General features: G+C 43.4%; 1 protein-coding gene across 1 annotated transcript in view; it reads left to right on the forward strand.

The window, feature by feature from the left end:
• Positions 1 to 21,446, forward strand: part of wdr90 (WD repeat domain 90) — a 54,790-nt gene that overhangs the window by 18,036 nt on the left and 15,308 nt on the right. The window contains 8 exon segments of the mRNA XM_064993556.1: positions 11,691 to 11,809; positions 12,310 to 12,471; positions 13,223 to 13,353; positions 13,474 to 13,590; positions 14,441 to 14,676; positions 15,031 to 15,167; positions 17,722 to 17,852; positions 18,629 to 18,759. Of these exon segments, the coding sequence (XP_064849628.1) occupies positions 11,691 to 11,809; positions 12,310 to 12,471; positions 13,223 to 13,353; positions 13,474 to 13,590; positions 14,441 to 14,676; positions 15,031 to 15,167; positions 17,722 to 17,852; positions 18,629 to 18,759 (1,164 nt within the window).

Genomic DNA, 21,446 nt, shown 5'->3' on the forward strand with positions numbered 1-21,446 from the left:
AAGAAACCCCCTCGGATTGTGGTCAAAATAAATTTAAAAACATTTAATCATGTGGTATTTCTAAATGATTTGGCTGCTGTACCCTGGAAGCTGATTTATCTAGAGGATGATTTAAATCACGCTACAGGAATGTTTTATTGATTTGCTCACTGAGGTAATGGAGATGGACGGGCACCAACTGTACTCTTTCTTATAGGGGCATAATGCAGTTGGTGCCCGTCCATCTCCATGGATTGATGATGAACTGGGTGAGGCTTTTTCTCAAAGAAATAAGTCTAAGCAGCCAAGTCAAAATTAGAAATTGATGAACAGAATTATAGAACATTACATAATTATGAGGTTAAATTGAATCGAAAGACACTTTTTTAAAATGTATTTTACAACGATGCGTTTATTGATTGTAAAAACGATTCTAATAAGGTATGGAACACAGTTAAGGGCTTACTTGGTGCATCTATCTCATCATGCCCATCTAGTGTGGAGGTTGATTGGAGAATAATAACAAAACCAGTTGATATTGCCAATCATTTTGCAGATTTTTTTACAAAGAAAATGTAATTACTGAGCAACAATGTAAACATACATTCTTCCAAAAAAGGCTTTTGTCCAATGGATTGATGATCATATTATGAGCAACAAGATCTGCTCTTTTCGTCTGCAAACGGTGTCAGTGGAGGAGGTGTTAAACCTATTGAAGTCATTACCTGATGGTAACTCTACAGGTTATGGTCTTATGGACAATTTTTTGCTTCGCTGTGCTGCTCCCCAGATTGCAGTTCCACTGAAATACATATTTAATTGGTCACTTGAAAAGGGGATGTTTGCAAATGTATGGAAGCATGCGAAACTGTGTCCTATTCCGAAAGACTGCAAATAACCCATTACTCCTTCCAATAGTCGACCAATTAGTCTACTCCCTACACTCAGTAAGATATTGGAGGGTATTGTGAGTAGACAAATGTGGGAGTACATGGACAATAATGATCTGATTACAGCCAATCAGCATGCTTATCGTAGAAACCATTCCACTACCACTGCATTGGTTGACATGACTGACCAGTGGCTCAATGCTATGGATAATAGCAGATTTGTGGGTGTACTATTCTTAGATTTCAGTACAGCATTTGATTTAGTGGATCATGAAATCATTTTGACAGAATTGATGAATTATGGGTTTAAGGAGGTAGCATTGAATTGGGTACAGTCATACAGTGCGGCAAAAAAGTATTTAGTCAGCCACCAATTGTGCAAGTTCTCCCACTTAAATGACAGGCCTCTCATATTTTTTCATCATAGGTACACTTCAACTATGACAGACAAAATGAGAAAAAATTATCCAGAAAATCACATTGTAGGATTAATGAATTTATTTGCAAATTATGGTGGAAAATAAGTATTTGGTCAATAACAAAAGTTTCTCAATACTTTGTCATTGCCAACAAAGGGTATATAACAGAGGTCAAATGTTTTCTGTAAGTCTTCAAGGTTTTCACACACTGTTGCTGGTATTTTGGCCCATTCCTCTAGAGCAGTGATGTTTTGGGGCTGTTGCTGGGCAACACGGACTTTCATCTCCCTCCAAAGATTTTCTATGGGGTTGAGATCTGGAGACTGGCTAGGTCACTCCAGGACCTTGAAATGCTTTTTACGAAACCACTCCTTCGTTGCCCAGGCGGCATTGTCATGCTGAAAGACCCAGCCAGGTTTAATCTTCCTAGTGAATGACCTGCAGAGAGCTGGGACCAAAGTAACAAAGCCTACCATCAGCCTACCATCAGCAAGGGCATTGCTGATGGTAGGCTTTGTTACTTTGGTCCCAGCTCTCTGCAGGTCATTCACTAGGTCCCCCCGTGTGGTTCTGGGATTTTTGCTCACCGTTCTTGTGATCATTTTGACCCCAAGGGGTGAGATCTTGCGTGGAGCCCCAGATCGAGGGAGATTATCAGTGGTCTTGCATGTCTTCCATTTCCTAATAATTGCTCTCACAGTTGATTTCTTCAAACCAAGCTGCTTACCTATTGCAGATTCAGTCTTCCCAGCCTGGTGCAGGTCTACAATTTTGTTTCTGGTGTCCTTTGACAGCTCTTTGGTCTTGGCCATAGTGGAGTTTGGAGTGTGACTGTTTGAGGTTGTGGACAAGTGTCTTTTATACTGATAACAAGTTCAAACAGGTGCCATTAATACAGGTAACAAGTGGAGGACAGAGGAGCCTCTTAAATAAGTTGTTACAGGTCTGTGAGAGCCAGAAATCTTGCTTGTTTGTAGGTGACCAAATACTTATTTTCCACCATAATTTGCAAATAAATTCATTAAAAATACTACAATATGATTTTCTGGATTTGTTTTCTTCTCATTTTGTCTGTCATAGTTGAAGTGTACCTATGATGAAAATTACAGGCCTCTCATCTTTTTAAGTGGGAGAACTTGCACAATTGGTGGCTGACTAAATACAGTGGGGCAAAAAAATATCTCACTGACAGGAAACAGTTCACCTATATCAATGGTTCATTTTCTTCCCCTCATGTGTTAAACTGTGGAATACCGCAGGGCAGCTGCCTTGAGCTACTTCTTTATTTAATATATACCAACGATTTCCCCTATGCCTTAGCTGAAACTAAAGCTACTATATTTGCAGTTGATACTACAATTTATGCAGCAAGACAATCGGTTAAACAGGTACAGCAAGCTTTACAAGGAGATTTGGAGAATATCAGGGAGTGGGTTTGCCAAAACAAACTTGTTTTAAACATCAAGAAAACCAAAGTTATGTTGGTCTGTTCAACTTGGAAAATGCCAAAACAGCATGGGATACAATTAAGTATGGGAGGAGTACAAATTGAAGAAGTGGCAGAAACCAAACTATTGGGAGGGCAACTAGACAACTGCTTATCATGATCATCTCAAATAACTAATCTATGTAAATTAAAAAAATATTAAAACAGCATGCATAATCAGAATGATAGCTAAATATTTACCAAGAAAAATTATTCAGCAAATAACACAAGCATCAATTGAGAGTCGGATGAACTACTGTTCTGTGGTCTGGGGAAATGCATCATTAAGTGAAGTTAGGAGGCTGCAGAATGCACAGAACAAAGCAGCAAGGATTGTTTTAAGGGGGAGATATGGTTCTTCTGTTGCAGTCATGCGCAGTGTTCTTGGTTGGTCATCAATCAACAGGATAATGGAAAAAAAACATGCTTATTTTATTTCATAATATACATAATTTAAAACGGCCAAGTTCTATTCACAACGGTATTCAGTTGGTAAGAGACAGACATTCCGTAAATACTAGGAATAGATTGTCCACCATCTATGCGTTATCCAGACAGAAAAGATAAATAGGCAAAAGAACATTTAGATTTAGAGCAATAAAGAAATGGAATAAATTAACTGAGCAAACTAGAAACCTTTTCAATATATACATTTAAACATGATTTTAAAACAATTGGAATATAATACATAGAAATGTTGTGGGACTATAGTAGCTGAAGAATCAATATTTTTTTTAGATTGAGTATTTATTGGGTCAGTGTGTTAGTATATTATGTATGTTTGTAATAGTGTTATATGTGAAAATATTTTCGTATTTTAATGTTTAAGCACTCTTGGAAGATTAGTCCAAATGGGGACTAAAATAAATCAAAATCAATCAAACCCGGACGACGCTAGGCCAATTGTACGTCGCCCCATGGACCTCCCGGTCGCGGCCGGCTGCGGCAGAGCCTGGGCTCAAACCCAGAGTCTCTGGTGGCACTGCCTCCCACACGGGAGGCTTGGGGACCTTTTACGGAATGTGACTGGCAGAACTGGTGTTGTATGTTGAGGATGAGAGCTGCAGTTGATATCTCAGATAGGGGGGAGTGAGGCCTAAGAGGGTTTTATAAATAAGCATCAACCAGTGGGTCTTGCAAAGGGTATACAGAGATGACCAGTTTACAGAGGAGTATAGAGTACAGTGATGTGTCCTAAATTGGTGGCAAATCTGATGGTTGAATGTTAAAGAACATCTGTAATCTGCCAATCTATAAATTATGTCTCTGTAATCTAGCATGGGTAAGATGGTCATCTGAATCAGGGTTAGTTTGGCAGCTGGGGTGAAAGATGAGCGATTATGATAGAGGAAGCCAAGTCTAGATTTAACTTTGCCCTGCAGCTTTGATATGTGCTGAGAGAAGGACAATTCATCGTCAAGCCATACTCCCAAGTACTTGTATGAGGGGACTACCTCAAGCTCTAAACCCTCAGAGATAGTAATCACACCTGTGGGAGGTGGGGCATTCTTCTTACCAAACCATATGACCTTTGTTTTGGAGGTGTTCAGAACAGGGTTAAGGGTAGAGAAAGCTTTTTGGACACTAAGAAAGCTTTGTTGTAGAGCATTTAACACAAAATCTGTGGAGGGGCCAGCTGAGGATAAGACTGTATCATCTGCATATAAATGGGTGAGAGATCTTCCTATTGCCTGAGCTATGTTGTTGATGGGGGCCTAGGAGCCTTGGGGCCTAGGATCGAGCCTTGGGGTACTCCCTTGGTGACAGGCAGTGACTAAGACAGCAGATTTTCTGACTTTATACACTGCACTCTTTGAGAGAGGTAGTTAGCAAACCAGCCCAAAGACCCCTCAGAGACACTAATACTCATTAGCCAGCCTACAAGAATGGAATGGTCTATCGTATCAAAAGCTTTGGCCAAGTCAATAAAAATGGCAGCACAATATTGCTTAGAATCAAGGGCAATGGTCTAAACCATCTGACCCAGATGTTTTTTGAAAAACTTTGTTGCGGGGCAGGGGAAAAATAGGGAGAAGCATCGGGGATAGTCACATTAGAAGAGTGTGGGAGATGAGGAAATGTTGGGCGGACAAGGAGGCATGGCTGAGTGAAATAGCAATCTTGACTTAATGAAGTGGTGATTAAAGAGCTCAGTCATGTGCTTCTTGTCAGTAACAACCACATCATCAACATTAAGGGACATGGGCAGCTGTGAGGAGAGTTTATTCTCCAGGTCTTTAACTGTTTTCCAGAACTACTTTGGGTTAGACCCACAAAAAGAGAACTGCTCCTTAAAGTAACTAACGTTGGCCTGAGTGCACTCATTTCTCATTTGCCTGAATGATAGATAGTCAACCTGAGTATGCGTGTGCCGAGCCTTTCGCCAAATGCAATTCTTGAGGTGGAGTAACTCTGCAAGATCACGGTCGAACCAGGGGCTGAACCTGTTTTTACTTATTTTTTTCTTTATATGTGGTGTGTTTGTTAACAATATCACTGAAAATATCAAATAAGAAGGTCCAAGTGTCTTCAACAGAGGGGATCAAGCGGATTCTATACCATTTTAGAGGCTAGTTCATGAAGGAAAGCTTGCTCTTGAAAGTTTTTTTAGCAATTGTCTATGACAAATCAGGACAGATCGTTTCACTGAGCAGCCATTACGAACACATGCTGTGAAACAGGGATCACTAAGGTCATTACAGAAAACACCAAACTGATACTTATCAGGATTATTTGTGAGGATAACATCGAGGAGAGTAGCCTTTTCTGGGTGTTTGGAGTCCTACCTTGTGGGATTGGTGATAATCTGAGAAGGATTTAGGGAGTCCCATTTGCTTTAGGACTTGGTTCCGCACCATTTTAAAGATACAATTCTCGTTAATCCAGTCACAGTGTCTGAGTTCAAAAATGCTTTACAGTGAAAGCTCCACAAACGATTGTTAGGTCACCACCAACTCACAGAAAAACCCAGCCATTTTCCAGCCAAAGAGAGGAGTCACAAAAAGCACAAATAGAGATAAAAGTAATCACTAACCTTTGATGATCTTCATCAAATGACACTCATAGGACTTCATGTTACACAATACATGTATGTTTTGTTCGGTAAAGTTCATATTTATATTCCAAAATCTTATTTTACATTGGCGTGTTACATTCAGTAGTTCCAAAACATGCAGTGATATTGCAGAGAGCCATGTGAATTCACAGAAATACTCATTATAAATGTTGATAAATACAATTTTTAATCTTGGAAATATAGATGCACATCTCCTTAACTTCTTTGGGATAGGGGGCAGCATTTTTACTTTTGGATGAATAGCATGGCCAGAGTGAACTGCCTTCTACTCAGTCCCAGATGCTAATATATGCATATTATTAGTATTAGTAGTAGTATTGGATAGAAAACACTCTGAAGTTTCTAAAACTGTTTGAATGATGTCTGTGAGTAAAACAGAACTCATATGGCAGGCAAAAACCTGAGAAAAACTCCAAACTGGATGTGGGAAATCTGTGGTTTGTAGTTTTTGAACTCACCCCTATTGAAAACAGTGGGATATTGGTTGTTGCACTTCCTAAGGCTTCCACTAGATGTCAACCGTCTTTAGAAACTTGAGGATTCTACTGTGATGTGGAGCCGGATGGGAGCTCTTTGAGTCAGTGGTCTGCCTACAGCCTCGTTCTCAGTCACGCGCTTTCACTTGAGAGGTAGCTGTCACTCCATTGCTTTTCAAAAGATAATGGAATTCTCCGGTTGGAACATTGTACTTTTATGATAAAAACATCCTAAAAGATTGATTCTATACTTAGTTTGACAAGTTTCTTCGACCTGTAATATAACTTTTTGAACTTTCGTCCGAATGGACCAGATTGCGCATTTGGATTTGTTTAACAAACGCCCTAACAAAAGAAGCTATTGGACATAAATGATGGACATTATCGAACAAAACAAGCATTTATTGTGGGACTGCGATTCCTGAGAGTGCATTCTGATGAAGATCATCAAAGGTAAGTTAATATTAATAATGCCGTTTATGAATAATGTTGACTACCCAACATGGAGGATATTTCTCTGGCTGGTTTGGGCTCTGAGCACCGTTCTCAGATTATGCTTTTTCCGTAAAGTTTAAAAAAAATATGACATAACGGTTGCATTAAGCATGTTCAAGTCACCAAGCAGGACAATTTCAGACTTAATGTTTAGGGCAGGTATGGTACAGACCAGTGCTGATGGAGGACTATAGCACCCGGCAACAGTCAACAAAGAGCTATTTGAAAGTTGAATGCTTAAAACCAGCAAATCAAATTGTTTGGGGACAGATTTGGTGGAGACAACCGAGCACTGAAGGTGACCCTTGGTAAAGATTGCCACTCCCCCACCTTTGGAAGATCTGTCTTGCCAAAAAAGGTTATAACAAGGAAGGTTAACATCAGTATTCAAAACACTCTTCTTTAACCACATCTCCGTAATGACCAACAGATCTGGATTGGAGCTGTGAACCCACACTTTCAATTGATCCATTTTAGGTAATAAGCTTCTAGTATTAACATGCAGAAAACCCAGGCTTTTACGAGTGCAGAAATCAGTGATGCTGATATCAGAGCACAAGTCAGAATTTGGGAGAGCTCTGCAGGGAGAGCTCTGCAGTGCTGATTTATGACATCTGAATGTGCATCAGATGGCAACAAGATCATATTGAACTACAATTCCATCAGGTAACATGAATACAAAGCCGGTGAGAGGTTGTTAAAATAGGATGGGAGGCGAAAAGTCAGTGTAACCAATAGAAGGTCAGAGTCCCGAGTGTGGGAACAAACAGTCTGTCCCACGGTTTGGTAAAGAAAGTTTGTAGTCAACAAAGTATGCAGGAGTCATGAGGCAAATAGCAAAATGCAGATGAAACAAATAAAATATATATTGACTTCGGAGTCACTCGCCCAACAGTGCATGAGTGCTGGAGGTGAGCGAAAGCTCGGGAGAGATGGGTGAGTGTGGTGGGGGTACCTGTACCAGACAGGGGGAGACAGGCCAGGGCAGACGGTGAACAGAGAGGGGTGAGTGTGGTGGGGGTACCTGTACCAGACAGGGGGAGACAGGCCAGGGCAGACGGTGAACAGAGAGGGGTGAGTGTGGTGGGGGTACCTGTACCAGACAGGGGGAGACAGGCCAGGGCAGACGGTGAACAGATCGCCAGGTGGAATCCAAGCAGCGGTGCAGCAGGTAACAGGAGTAGGTGTCACACCCACTTGAGGGAAGCTTTTATTTCTGGAGGCAGATTTCTTGTAGGAAATGCCAGTGGATGGTCCTTGAACAGCAGGAGGGGGCTTCAGAGGATGCTTCAAAGACTCCTGCCACTTGTTGGGCCCAAAGGCCTCGACACCCTTTACTTCACACATTCATGCTAATTGAATATGTATCTGGTCTGTCCTTGCAAGCCTGGGAGCCTTAACTCAGCATTCAGTCCATATAAAATATAGCATTGGAATGTACTTTATTTTTAATTTTTCTCCTTGGCTTTCAAAATAGCATCAGACCAAACACTGCTCACTCAGTTCCAGGTTGGATGGTGTCCTCAGGTCTCTGCTGTTTGTTTGCTAGAGCACCCTCCATAAGGCTTGGAAAAATAACCCTGGAAGCAGTAATCTCTCTGGTTAATTTTAGTCAAAATTAGGTTGTAGGTTTGGAGTTTTGATCTGGAGCAAAGGCCATGCTGTGGAGGGTAACATCCTGTGTATGTCCCTGCTGAAAAATCCAAGTTGATCAAACTCCAAAACTATCATTTTGTAAAAATATATATATATAATTTTAAAAACATGTTCCAGGGAGTGGAAAATAGCATGGCTATATACAGGGAGTGGAAAATAACATGGCTATATACAGGGAGTGGAAAATAGCATGGCTATATACAGGGAGTGGAAAATAACATGGCTATATACACAGGGAGTGGAAAATAACATGGCTATATACACAGGGAGTGGAAAATAACATGGCTATATACAGGGGGGAAAATAACGTGGAAAAATAACATGGCTATATACACAGGGAAAATAGCATGGCTAAAATAAAATAACATGGCTATATACACAGGGAGTGGAAAATAACATGGCTATATACAGGGAGGGAAAATAGCATGGAAAATAAAATGGCTATATACAGGGAGTGGAAAATAGCATGGCTATATACACAGGGAGTGGAAAATAACATGGCTATATACAGGGAGTGGAAAATAACATGGCTATATACACAGGGAGTGGAAAATAACATGGCTATATACAGGGAGTGGAAAATAGCATGGCTATATACAGGGAGTGGAAAATAACATGGCTATATACACAGGGAGTGGAAAATAACATGGCTATATACAGGGAGTGGAAAATAGCATGGCTATATACAGGGAGTGGAAAATAGCATTGTTATATACACAGGGAGTGGAAAATAACATGGCTATATACACAGGGAGTGGAAAATAACATGGCTATATACAGGGAGTGGATAATAGCATGGCTATATACACAGGGAGTGGAAAATAGCGTGGCTATATACAGGGAGTGGAAAATAACGTGGCTATATACAGGGAGTGGAAAATAACGTGGCTATATACAGGAAGTACCCGTGTTGAGTCTGTGCAGTTGTACAAGGTAATTGTTGTAGCTATGTACATATAAACTCAGCAAAAAAAGATATGACCTTGTCTTTCAAAGATAATTTGTAAAAATCCAAATAACTTCACAGATCTTCATTGTAAAGGGTTTAAACACTGTTTCCCATGCTGGTTCAATCAACAATTAATGAACATTTACCTGTGGAACGGTCATTAAGACACAGCTTACAGAGGGTAGGCAATTATGGTCACATTTATGAAAACTTAAGACACTAAAGAGGCCTTTCTCCTGACTCTGAAAAACATCAAAAGAAAGATGCCCAGGGTCCCTGCTCATCTGCGTGAACGTGCCTTAGGTATGCTGCAAGTAGGCATGAGGACTGCAGATGTGGCCAGGGCAATGAATTGCAGTGTCCGTACTGTGAGATGCCTAAGACAGTGCTACAGGGAGACAGGACGGACAACTGATCGTCCCTGCAGTGGCAGACCACGTGTAACAACACCTGCACAGGATTGGTAAGTCCGAACATCACACCTGCAGGACAGGTACAGGATAGCAACAACAACTGCCTGAGTTTAGGAACGCACAATCCTTACATCAGTGCTCAGTCTGTCCGCAAAAGGCTGAGAGAGGCTGGACTGTGGGCTTGTAGGCCTGTTGTAAGGCAGGTCCCCACCAGACATCACCGGCAACAACGTCACCTATGGGCACAAACCCTCCGTCGCTGGACCAGACAGGACTGGCAAAAAGTGCTCTTCACTGACGAGTTGCGGTTCTCTCTCACCAGGGGTGATGGTCGGATTTGCGTTTATCGTTGAAGGAATGAGCGTTACACCGAGGCCTGTACTCTGGAGCAGGATGGATTTGGAGGTGGAGGGTCTGTCATGGTCTGGGGCGGTGTGTCACAGCATCATCGTGCTGAGCTTGTTGTCATTGCAGGCAATCTCAAAGCTGTGCGTTACTGGGAAGACCCTCCTCCCTCATGTGGTACCCTTCCTGTAGGCTCATCCTGACATGACCCTCCAGCATGACAATGCCACCAACCATATTGCTCATTCTGTGCGTGAGTTCCTGTGAGACAGGAATGTCAGTGTTCTGCCATGGCCAGCGAAGAGCCCAGATCTCAATCCTGTTGAGCAGGTCTGGGACCTGTTGGATCAGAGGGTGAGGGCTATGTCCATTCCCCCCAAAAATGCCTGGGAACTTGAAGGTCCCTTGGTGGAAGAGTGGGGTAACATCTCACAGCAAGAACTGGCAAATCTGGTGCAGTCCATGAGGAGGAGATGCACTGCAGTACATAATGCAGATGGTGGTGTTAAAGGAATTAATATCTCTGTTTTAATATCCAATTAAATTAAACACTCAGTCCATTCATAAGGACTTGTAAGACCCTTATTCTATAATAATAGATAGAGCCCAGTCTCAAAATCAAACAGCAGAGTTTATTCTCGAGAGTACTGAGTACTTACACATTTTACCACAGGTTATAAACTGAAAATGACGTCAGCGTTTTCTAAATGTTCCGTCTCTTCTTGACACTGGTTGAAAGTCTCTATAGTTCTCAAGCCTTCCCTTCGTCTAGAGCCAAGGTCAGCCAGTGTAGATAAGTATTCTAGTCAGTCTGGAGATTTAGTTCATTCATTTGTACCAAGGAACAGACCGTCATTGTTCTAACTCTTGACCACATTCACCACATTATATTCAGTACTGGGATCAAGAAAGAAAATTCATACATGTACAGTAACATAATAGTATTTTGATTAGTACATATACAGTAACATAATAGTATTCTGACTCATCAGGCCTGATTGAAATGTACACATAATTAGTCATTATAGGTAAAAATTCCCTTAACAGGTGGCCCACCAATACTGGCTGTTACATTTGATTTAACCCCCCCTCCCCCCCTTTTGTTCAGGGACACATTATTCCATTTCTGTTAGTCACATGTCTCTGGAACTTGTATTTGTTTCATACAATATTTGAAATGGAATAATGTGTCGCTGAACAAAAGGGGGGAGAGGGGGGTCAAATCAAAAGTAACAGCCAGTTTGCTTAAAATAAACGCTCTTGACAGTGAGAGGGCGTTTCTTTTTTTTTTGCTGAGTTTAGGTTGGGTTAAAGTGACTAGGGAACAGGATGAATCAAAGCCGGTAGCAGCAGTGGGTATACTCACTACCCTCTGTCGTGCCTTGCAGTTGCCGAACCAAGCAGTGACGCAGCCAGTCATGATGCTCTCAATGGTGCAGCTATAGAACTTTTGAGCACCTGCGGGCCCATGTCAAATCTTTTCACTCTTTTAACGCTCCTCCACAGATGGTGGTTGTGTGGAACACCCTGCGTGTCACTAAAGGAGGAGAGGTGTCTGTCCTGGCCAAAGCACATACCGACGTGGACATACAGACCATGAAGATTGCCTTCTTTGATGACACACGGTAATGTTAGTCTATCATACTTCAATATGTGAAGCAACACAAACATTGACACAGACACACACATGATAACATACGCACTATACATACACATGTATTTAGTCATGTAGATATGTGGTAGTGGTGGAGTAGGGGCCTAATGCCACACAGTGTGTTCTGTGTGCCCTCAGGCAGTGAAATCTGTGAATGTATTGTAATGTTTTAAGTGTATAAACTGCCTTAATTTTGCTGGACCCCAGGAAGAGTAATGGATCCAAAATAAATACAAATATGTAAGGCTTCATTCAGGATTAATTAGATGTTCAAAGAAATGGCTGTAGGAATGTGTTCATTCTGTCATCTTGAGTTTGTGTCACTATGATATATATATATATATATAAATATATAAATAACATATTTACATTTTGGCTATTTAGCAAAGGCAAAAATATATATATATATATATTTTGCCTTTGCTAAATAGCCAAAATGTAAATATGTTATTTTGTGTATTTACGCTCCAGGATGGTGTCCTGTGGTCGGGATAACGTTCGGTTGTGGCGTGTGCGGAGCGGGGCCCTGCGGTCTTGTCCGGTCAACCTGGGGGAGTACCACGCCCTGGACTTCACCGACGTGGCCTTTGAGGAGGGTCACTCTGCTGACCGCGAGCCTGAGGACCGCACGCTGTGAGTCCACACACTCCTTTCAGCTTTTTTAACCTTTTCATATATTGTTGGTAGGCTATGGCTGGGTCCCACATAGTGCAGGGCTCTGGTCAAAGGTAGTACACTACAGAGGGAATAGGGTACCATTTTGAGATGCAGTCTATAACTTCTGGAAGGGTGTAAATGTCACAGTATATCTAGAAACCCCTCTGCAGTAAATCTGACCAAGCCTCGCAAAGCTGCCTGATCCCGCGAGCTTACATGAATGTTGCTGATAGCGCAGCGTGACTCTGTCTGGTGTTTACGAGGCTAAATCTGACCCACTAAGCATTTTACCGTCTAAGATAAATTACCTTGACCTTAAAACATGGCGGAAGAACATTTTTAAATTGTTTCATGTGCAAATGTGGCTCTCCAAACTGTGAGCTTACTTATGTCTTCCTCCAAGCCCTGCGTAGTTCCATTTTGTGGAATCAGAACCCAGTGCCTTCCCTTTCTCTCTCTCTCTCTCTCTCTCTCTCTCTCTCTCTCTCTCTCTTCTTTCTCTCTACTTCACTCCCGCTGAGCCTATGAAAGGTTTGAAAAGATCCACACATCACTGCCTCTGAGTGACTGATACCTCACCTGCTGGAGCCACACCACTCAATCCCCTAATAACCCAATCTAAAGTACCTAATCCCGCCCACTCTCCGGAGAGGAGGCCATAAGTGCTCAATTTTCTAATTCAGAAGACTGAGCCATTATGGAGCCTCGGTTTCCTTGTTTCCAATAGATTTGCCAGTAGCCGCAGTGGCCACATCCTGGAGATAGACTACGGGAGCGTGGCGATCAAGAACGTCAGGAGACTGCTGCCTGCCCAGCAGCCCCAAGCTCATCGCCGTGAGAAACAGACTTTCGGCATGGGTGAGAGGACGGTGGAGGAGGAGGGTGGGGAGGGAGAGAGATAGAGAAAGGTAATTTGAGGTGAGACATGAGTTCACTTTAAACTGTGCTAAACAATAAAAGTGTTCTCCTTCCCACCAGGTCTGGGCATCGCTGTCAACAGCATCAGCGTTTCATCAGCGTTCTGCGCCACAGGCTCTGAGGACGGCTTCCTGCGGCTCTGGCCCCTAGACTTCTCCACCGTGTTCCTGGAGGCTGGTGAGAACAGGCACAGTTCAACAGCAGGGCCCTTTATTTTAACATTCAGCTCCATCCCTGCTCGGTCTGTCAATCATCTCCATTTACATTGAACATTTTAGTCATTCAGCAGACACTCTAATCCAGAGTGATTTTGGCGGCAGGTGGCCTAGTGTTGGGCCAGTAACCGAAAGGTTGCTGGATTGAATCCCCGAGCTGACATGCTAAAAATCTGTCCTTCTGCCCCTGAGCAAGGCAGTTCCCCCGAGCACCAAAGACGTGGAGGTCGATTAAGGCAGACCCCCGCACCTCTCTGATTCAGAGGGGTTGGGTTAAATGCAGAAGAAGGCATTTGAAGGCATTGTACAGTAGTACAGTACAGCTGACTAGGTATCTCCCTTTCCCTAATACAGGTTAAAAAAAAACAACCACATCACTCAGTCCTAAAGTCATCTGCAAAACCAGTGGCAGGAAGAAAAGACATCTCACTCAGCCACAGTCATTTGTTTTATTCAGTACATCTGCCGCATTCAGCGTGTCAATATTGACTGGCATCTAAAGAATTGGCAACTTGTTTGAAGTAAATGTCTCTGATTAACTGAATGTGTTTGAAGACAACCCATATCAAACGGGTTTCCAGGTTGAATCCCAGTCAAAGCACTTATCAAAGAGCTAAAATCGTATTGCTCGTATGAAGGGTTTCAAAGGAGGCTTGATGGGATTTTAGAGTAATGTAATCGCTGCCGTTGAATCAAAAACCCACATTCTGCGCACGCTACCTCCCCATTTCCTCAGCCAACGCACTTTCTCAGCCTACAGTACACAGACACACACTCCAGTGTTCCTCAGCCCCCCTGTCTTTCCTCCCCAGAACACGAGGGTCCTGTGAGCCTTGTGTCCGTGTCCGACGACGGCCTCAGCGTCATGGCGGCCACCACCAGCGGTAACCTGGGCTACCTGGACGTGAGCAGCCGAGGCTACAGCACCCTGATGAGGTCACACACGGACGGCGTGCTGGGCTTCAGCGTGGACGGTATCCGTCGGCGCATCACCACCGCCTCCTGCGACCGCACCGTGCGCGTCTGGGACATGGACTCCATGCAGCAGGTGGGAACTCGAGCCCTGGAACTGATAGCACACACTGACGCTCAAAGCTACAAGGCTCATTTTCAAACCCACATATTGTTTTCGCACTGCTAAGCCGAATTGAGGCAAACTGAGCTGGCCTGGTCATGTGTCCACCATAGTTGCTTGAACAGTGTTGATAAGGATGATGCCACGGTTTGGTACACGATAGTAAGAAAATGGTAAGTGTTATGTTTTTTGAGAGTTATTGTAAGGTTTCTCTCACCTGAAATAACTGACCTCTCCTCCTTAGAATTCTGACTGTTCCACCGTGATCTTATCTGACTGAATCGCTGTAACCTCATGACTGCTATGTGTCCTCTGGGCCTTCTCCAGCTGTATGACTTTGTTTCTGAAGACACGCCCTGCTCCGTGGCCTTCCACCCCAGCCTGCAAGTCTTCTCCTGTGGATCCAGCTCCGGCCTTGTCAGGGTCTTTGACATCGCCAGCGCCAAACTACTGGCAGAGCACAGGTAGGTAGACCCAGACTAGAGGAGATACTGTCGTATACATAGTGGGTTCTGGAGTTGATGGATTAATGAACAACAGAAGTTATGTGGTGCCTTGATACAGTAGAATCTAGATACAGTCTCTGAGCAGCGAAAGAAAGCACAGTTTTGCCTTGACTCGCAATAATCCTTTCAATTCTGATCTCGTGCTGTAAGACGCCGTAACCCGACGGCCAATTTGCCGGACGTGACTAGCTGTCGCTGTCGGTGGATCATACGTCTTGGTGCTGATTAGACTATATAGCCGGTTAAGTCAGTGACTGTTTATCCCGCCAGCTGAGTCATGTCATTACTGTGACCTACCATAAACCTCTCGAACACCACCAGCAGCCCTCACAAGGAAGTGTGACATCTGCTGTGCCTCTATCTTTCACCCTTTTTGCCCATTTTTTCTCTCTTTGGCCTCTTACAGGCATGGGCGATGGCGGTGTAGGACGGGTGACAAGAGAATTGGCTCTTGTCACAGTCTGTCAGTTGGTACCAGTGTGGTATCTCGTTATAGAGGAATCAAGCGGAGGCCTTCTGGAGATGAGAGAATCTGTGATTCGTGACTGAGCCACACACACACACACACACACACACACACACACACACACACACACACACACACACACACACACACACACACACACACACACACACACAGCGTGTGGGACAGAGGAGTTGCCTCGTGTATTTGGGTGTTTGTTAACACCTTTACAATCGTGGATGTGTGGACCAGGATCGGACTGGTGGCACTGAGCCACACACACAATATTTATTGGCACACACACACACACACACACACACACACACACACACACACACACACACACAGAGTCTGTGGGACAGAGTTGGCAGCAAGGCTATTATAGACACATTTAATAAGTTCTTGTATGAATGTCGAGACCACTGCCGCAGTTTGAACACTTCAGTGTTAACCGGTGTAAAGGTTTAGAGAATGAGGGAGAGGGAGGGAGAATGGAAATGGTTTTATTAAATATATGATTAGTGTGTCGTTTTTGGCTCTCGCTCTGTGACTCATTGTATTTGGGTGTTTGTTAACCTTTACAATCATGGGAATTGGCCTATATGGATCGGGCCCAATTGAAATGTTTCTCACTGAAGAACTACAGTGTGAGAGGCATATGCATAACCATGGCAGGAATTGAAAGGGAACAATTTGGAGATTAGGGTGAGGACACTTGACACGACTGAATCCAAAATAGCTGTTGATTTTACGTGCATTTGACGTTTTACTGTACTTTTCGCAGCATTTATCGACAATGAAATCTGAAAATACTCTGCATACATTCAGTAACGTAGTAAGAATATTCATGAAGATTGTGGGAGTAGGTGCAATGTAAGACAAAATCAAATGAAGGGTTTGAGTTGAGGGGTCTAACTGATGGCCACACATCTCTCCAGTGTGCACAGTTTCTAAGTACTTTCAATGCTCTTTTATGACTCAAAGGAATGCGCTTTCAACCTTTTCTGTGCTTTTTTGAGCTCTCTTAGTTGTGCCGTTTAGTATCTGAAGCAGACTTGTACATGTTTGTTTGGAACACAGCCCTGCGTCCCCACCATCACACAATTACTGTTGTTATTTACACCATCACACAATGACTGTTGTTATTTACACCATCACACAATTACTGTTGTTATTTACACCATCACACAATGACTGTTGTTATTTACACCATCACACAATGACTTATTATTTACACCATCACACAATTACTGTTGTTTATTTTTTAGAAACGGATAGTCATTTTGGTGCTTATAGAATGGAGTCAGGAGGGCATTTAAGTGCGTGGTTCCGCTGCTTATTTTCTTCACTGTAAACAAACGGGGCTCATTCTGTTAAGGGCAACCTAGGCTATGAGGCCATTGTATCCTTGTAACTGTCCATCAAGCATAGCGTTCATAAACGTTGATACTTGTTAAAAAGAAAAATGCCATTGCAAACTCTTTGCAGTAAGGAAGTGTTTACTGCCGAGGAGACAGTCAGCTGAGTGCATACGTTTTAGAAAGCGCACAACACATTTTATACTCTTCCTTTGTAGGCGTCACTTCCCCAGCTATACATTTTATGACCCCAATGAGTTTCCCTCCTTTCCGCTGTGGAATGTCCATGGTTCTCTCTTTGTTTTGCCAGATGTCAGAATCGCACCCCGTCCATCCTCTGTTCTACCCTGCTCTCTGATCCTGGGCAATGTCCTCTTATCTGATATGGTCAACCTTTCTAAATTAGCGTACACACAGTTTCATGGCCTAAACTCCATTAATACTCACAGTAGTCATTCACTAAAGACAATACTAACAAACTGCAGTTTAACTTGAAACGTGTTACATTTCGATAGAATCAATCATACTGTAAATTACATGAGTTTTAAATTTTAAATGTGAAATGCGCATTTGGACTCACAGGTGTGTGTGGTTTGCTTCTATGACATCAAAGTGCTATTTATTATAATCCTCGCTGTCTCATCTTTCAGAACACCTCGAGTCCTCCTGTGTTTTTTGTTTGTTTCTGCAGGCAGCACAGAGGGGAGGTGGTGGGCCTGGCCTTTTCTCCAGATGGCGAGTTCATGTACAGCGCTGGCTCCCTGGGCTCACTGGCGCTCTACAACTCCTCTCAGGAAGACCATCATGTACTCCGAGTACTGGGTGAGTTAACACTGACAACCACACATACAATAGAGCTGGAGCTGGTTTTAATTAGCTGGTATGTTATGAATGGAATGGAAGATGGAACCTTTCACCTTCAGAAATACAAGGACTGCACTCAGTGTATTGCATTGTATTGTTCTGATATTACCTGTCAGACAGCTCCATCAACAGTGGAGGTACTGTGTCTTCAATTTTCAATGACTTACAGGCAGGGCCTAATATTAACACCCGCCACTAGCCAAATGTGGGTAGATTTTGGCATTTTGGGGTAAGATGTCCATTTCACTAGCCACAATGGCAGGTGGTCAGTGTGAGCATTTCACTAGCCACAATGGCAGGTGGTCAGTGTGAGCATTTCACTCGGATTTGTGAATAAAAGTAGTCAAGTATGATCACATTTTTAGTCAAATAAATGCTTCAGTAGCTGTTCTCAAAGTCAAAGAACTACAAATCCTACTATAGCCTATTCCACCTCGCGCTGAAACACTGCCTGGCTGGGGGCTGTGATATTTTGGTTGAAATACTCCGGTCACAAAAAATGAAATGAAACATCATACCACATTATTTCATACTAGTAATACATTTGTTTTAGAAACATTACAAAGCATATCTTTTTTTTTTTTTTTGTGTGTTTTGTTGGTGTAATTTTAATGACTGTTTTATTTTGGCTGCTATAAAATCTGAGTGGCTTGCAGATTTTTAAATCTACCTGCAACAGTGGCTGGTAGACCAATAAGCCCCAACACACCCTCTCTCATTCTATTTTTGTGTAGGTAATGTGGTTGCTCGAGGCACTGAACGTGCTCCTGACGCCCTCACTGTAAGCAGTGACAGTCGCTGTCTGGCTTTCGTCGGGCCGTCTGAGTACACCGTCACCATCATGGCCGCCCGCTCCCTGGATGAGGTACTGTTGCTTCTCTTACGATCAACAAAATCTCTGCCCCCTATTATTGTGTGAATCAATTAGTCTTTGAGCTTTGTTTTCCTAAATGTGGCTTGAACAACTTTATTGTTCAAATTATAGTGTAAAAAAAATAGTGATTTACTCTGTACTTCCCAAATGGTAGGTCAGGACCAACTGGTGTGTCTGCAGTAATTTTGGCAGAGATAAAGTAACACCTACATGTTTCAAGTAGACCACCATAGTCCCTGTGCCCAAGAACGCCAAGGTAACCTGTCTAAATGACTATCGCCCCGTACTACTCTCATCTGTAGCCATGAAATTGCTTTGAAAGGCCGGTCATGGCTCACATCAACGGCATTATCCCAGACACCCTGGGCCCACTCCAATTTGCGTACCACCCCAACAGAGCCACAGATGATGCAATCTCTATTGAACTCCACACTGCCCTTTCCCACCTGGATAAGAGGAACACCTATGTGAGAATGCTGTTCATTGACTTCAGCTCAGCATTCAACACCATAGTGCCCTCCAAGCTCATTACTAAGCTAAGGACCCTGGGATTGAACACCTCCGTCTGTATCTTGACTTCCTGACGGGCTGCCCCCAGGTGGTGAGTGTAGGCAACGCATCCACCACGCTGACCCTCAACACGTGGGCCCCTCGGGGGTGTGCTTAGTCCCCGCCTGTAGTCCTTGTTCACCCAGGACTGCGTGGCCGCACACGACTCCAACGCCATCATTAAGTTGGCTGATGACACGACAGTGATGGGCCTGATCACCGATGACGATGAGGCAGCCTATAGGGAGGAGGTCAGTGTGGTGCCAGGACAACAACCTCTCCCTCAACGTCAGCAAGACAAAGGAGCTGATCATGCACTACAGGAAATGGAGGACCGAGCACGCCGCCATTGACATCGGCACGGCTCCAGGGGAGCGGGAATTTCTAGGGGTCCACATCACTAAGGATCGATCATGGTCCACACACACCAACACAGTCGTGAAGAGAGCACGACAACACCTCTTGCCCCTCAGGAGGCTGAAAATATTTGGCACTGGGCCTCAGATCCCGAAAAAGTTCCACAGCTGCACCATTGAGAGCAACTTGACTGGCTCCATCACTGCTTTGTGTGGCAACTGCTTGGCACCAGTACATCACTGTGGCCAAGCTTCCTGCCATCCAGGACCTCTATACCAGGCGGTGTCAGAGGAAGGTCATAAAATTGTGAAAGGCACCAGCCTCACAAGTCAGACTGTTTCCTCTGCATCCGCACCTCAAGCGGTGCCGATGCATCAAGTCTGGAACTAACAGAACCCTAAACAGCTTATACCCCCATGCCGTAAAACTGCTAAATAGTTATTTAAGTAGTTATCCAAACAGCTACCCGGACTATTGACCCTTTTTGCACCACTTTTGACTCACCACATACAGTGAGAGGGAAAAAGTATTTGATCCCCTGCTGATTTTGAACGTTTTCCCACTGACAAAGAAATGATCCGTCTATAATTTTAATAGTAGGTTTATTTGAACAGTGAGAGACAGAATAACAACAAAGAAATCCAGAAAAACGCATGTCAAAAATGTTATAAATTGATTTGCATTTTAATGAGGGAAATAAGTATTTGACCCCTCTGCAAAACATGACTTAGTACTTGGTGGCATAACCCTTGTTGGCAATCACAGAGGTCAGACGTTTCTTGTAGTTGGCCACCAGGTTTGCACACATCTCAGGAGGGATGGTGTCCCACTCCTCTTTGCAGATCTTGTCCAAGTCATTAAGGTTTGACGGTTAAGGCTGACATTTGGCAACTCGAACCTTCAGCTCCCTCCACAGATTTTCTATGGGATTAAGGTCTGGAGACTGGCTAGGCCACTCCAGGACCTTAATGTGTTTCTTCTTGAGCCACTCCTTTGTTGCCTTGGCCATGTGTTTTCTGTCATTGTCATGCTGGAATACCCATCCACGACCCATTGTCAATGCCCTGGCTGAGGGAAGGAGGTTCTCACCCAAGATTTGACGGTACATGGCCCCGTCCATCATCCCTTTGATGTGGTGAAGTTGTCCGGTCCCCTAAGCAGAAAAAACACCCCCAAAAGCATAATGTTTCCACCTCCATGTTTGACGGTGGGGATGGTGTTCTTGGGGTCATAGGCAGCATTCATCCTCCTCCAAACAAAGCGAGTTGAGGGACTGGTGCACTTCACAAAATAGATGGCATCATGACAGTGGAAAATTATGTGGATATATAGAAGCAACATCTCAAGACATCAGTCAGGAAGTTAAGGCTTGGTCGCAAATGAGTCTTCCAAATGGACAATGACCCCAAGCATACTTCCAAAGTTGTGGCAAAATGGCTTAAGGACAACGAAGTCAAGGTATTGGAGTGGCCATCACAAAACCCTGACCTCAATCCCATAGAAAATTTGTGGGAAGAACTGAAAAGGCGTGTGCGAGCAAGGAGGCCTACAAACCTGACTGTTACACCAGCTCTGTCAGGAGGAATGGGCCAAAACTCACCCAACTTATTGTGGGAAGCTTGTGGAAGGCTACCTGAAACGTTTGACCCTAGTGAAACAATTTCAAGGCAATGCTACCAAATACTAATTGAGTGTATGTAAACTTCTGACCCACTGGGAATGTGATGAAAGAAATAAAATCTGAAATAAATCATTCTCTCTACTATTATTCT

This window comes from Oncorhynchus masou, chromosome 18 (genome assembly GCF_036934945.1).
Source record: "Oncorhynchus masou masou isolate Uvic2021 chromosome 18, UVic_Omas_1.1, whole genome shotgun sequence".
In the NCBI taxonomy this organism is placed as follows: domain Eukaryota; kingdom Metazoa; phylum Chordata; class Actinopteri; order Salmoniformes; family Salmonidae; genus Oncorhynchus; species Oncorhynchus masou.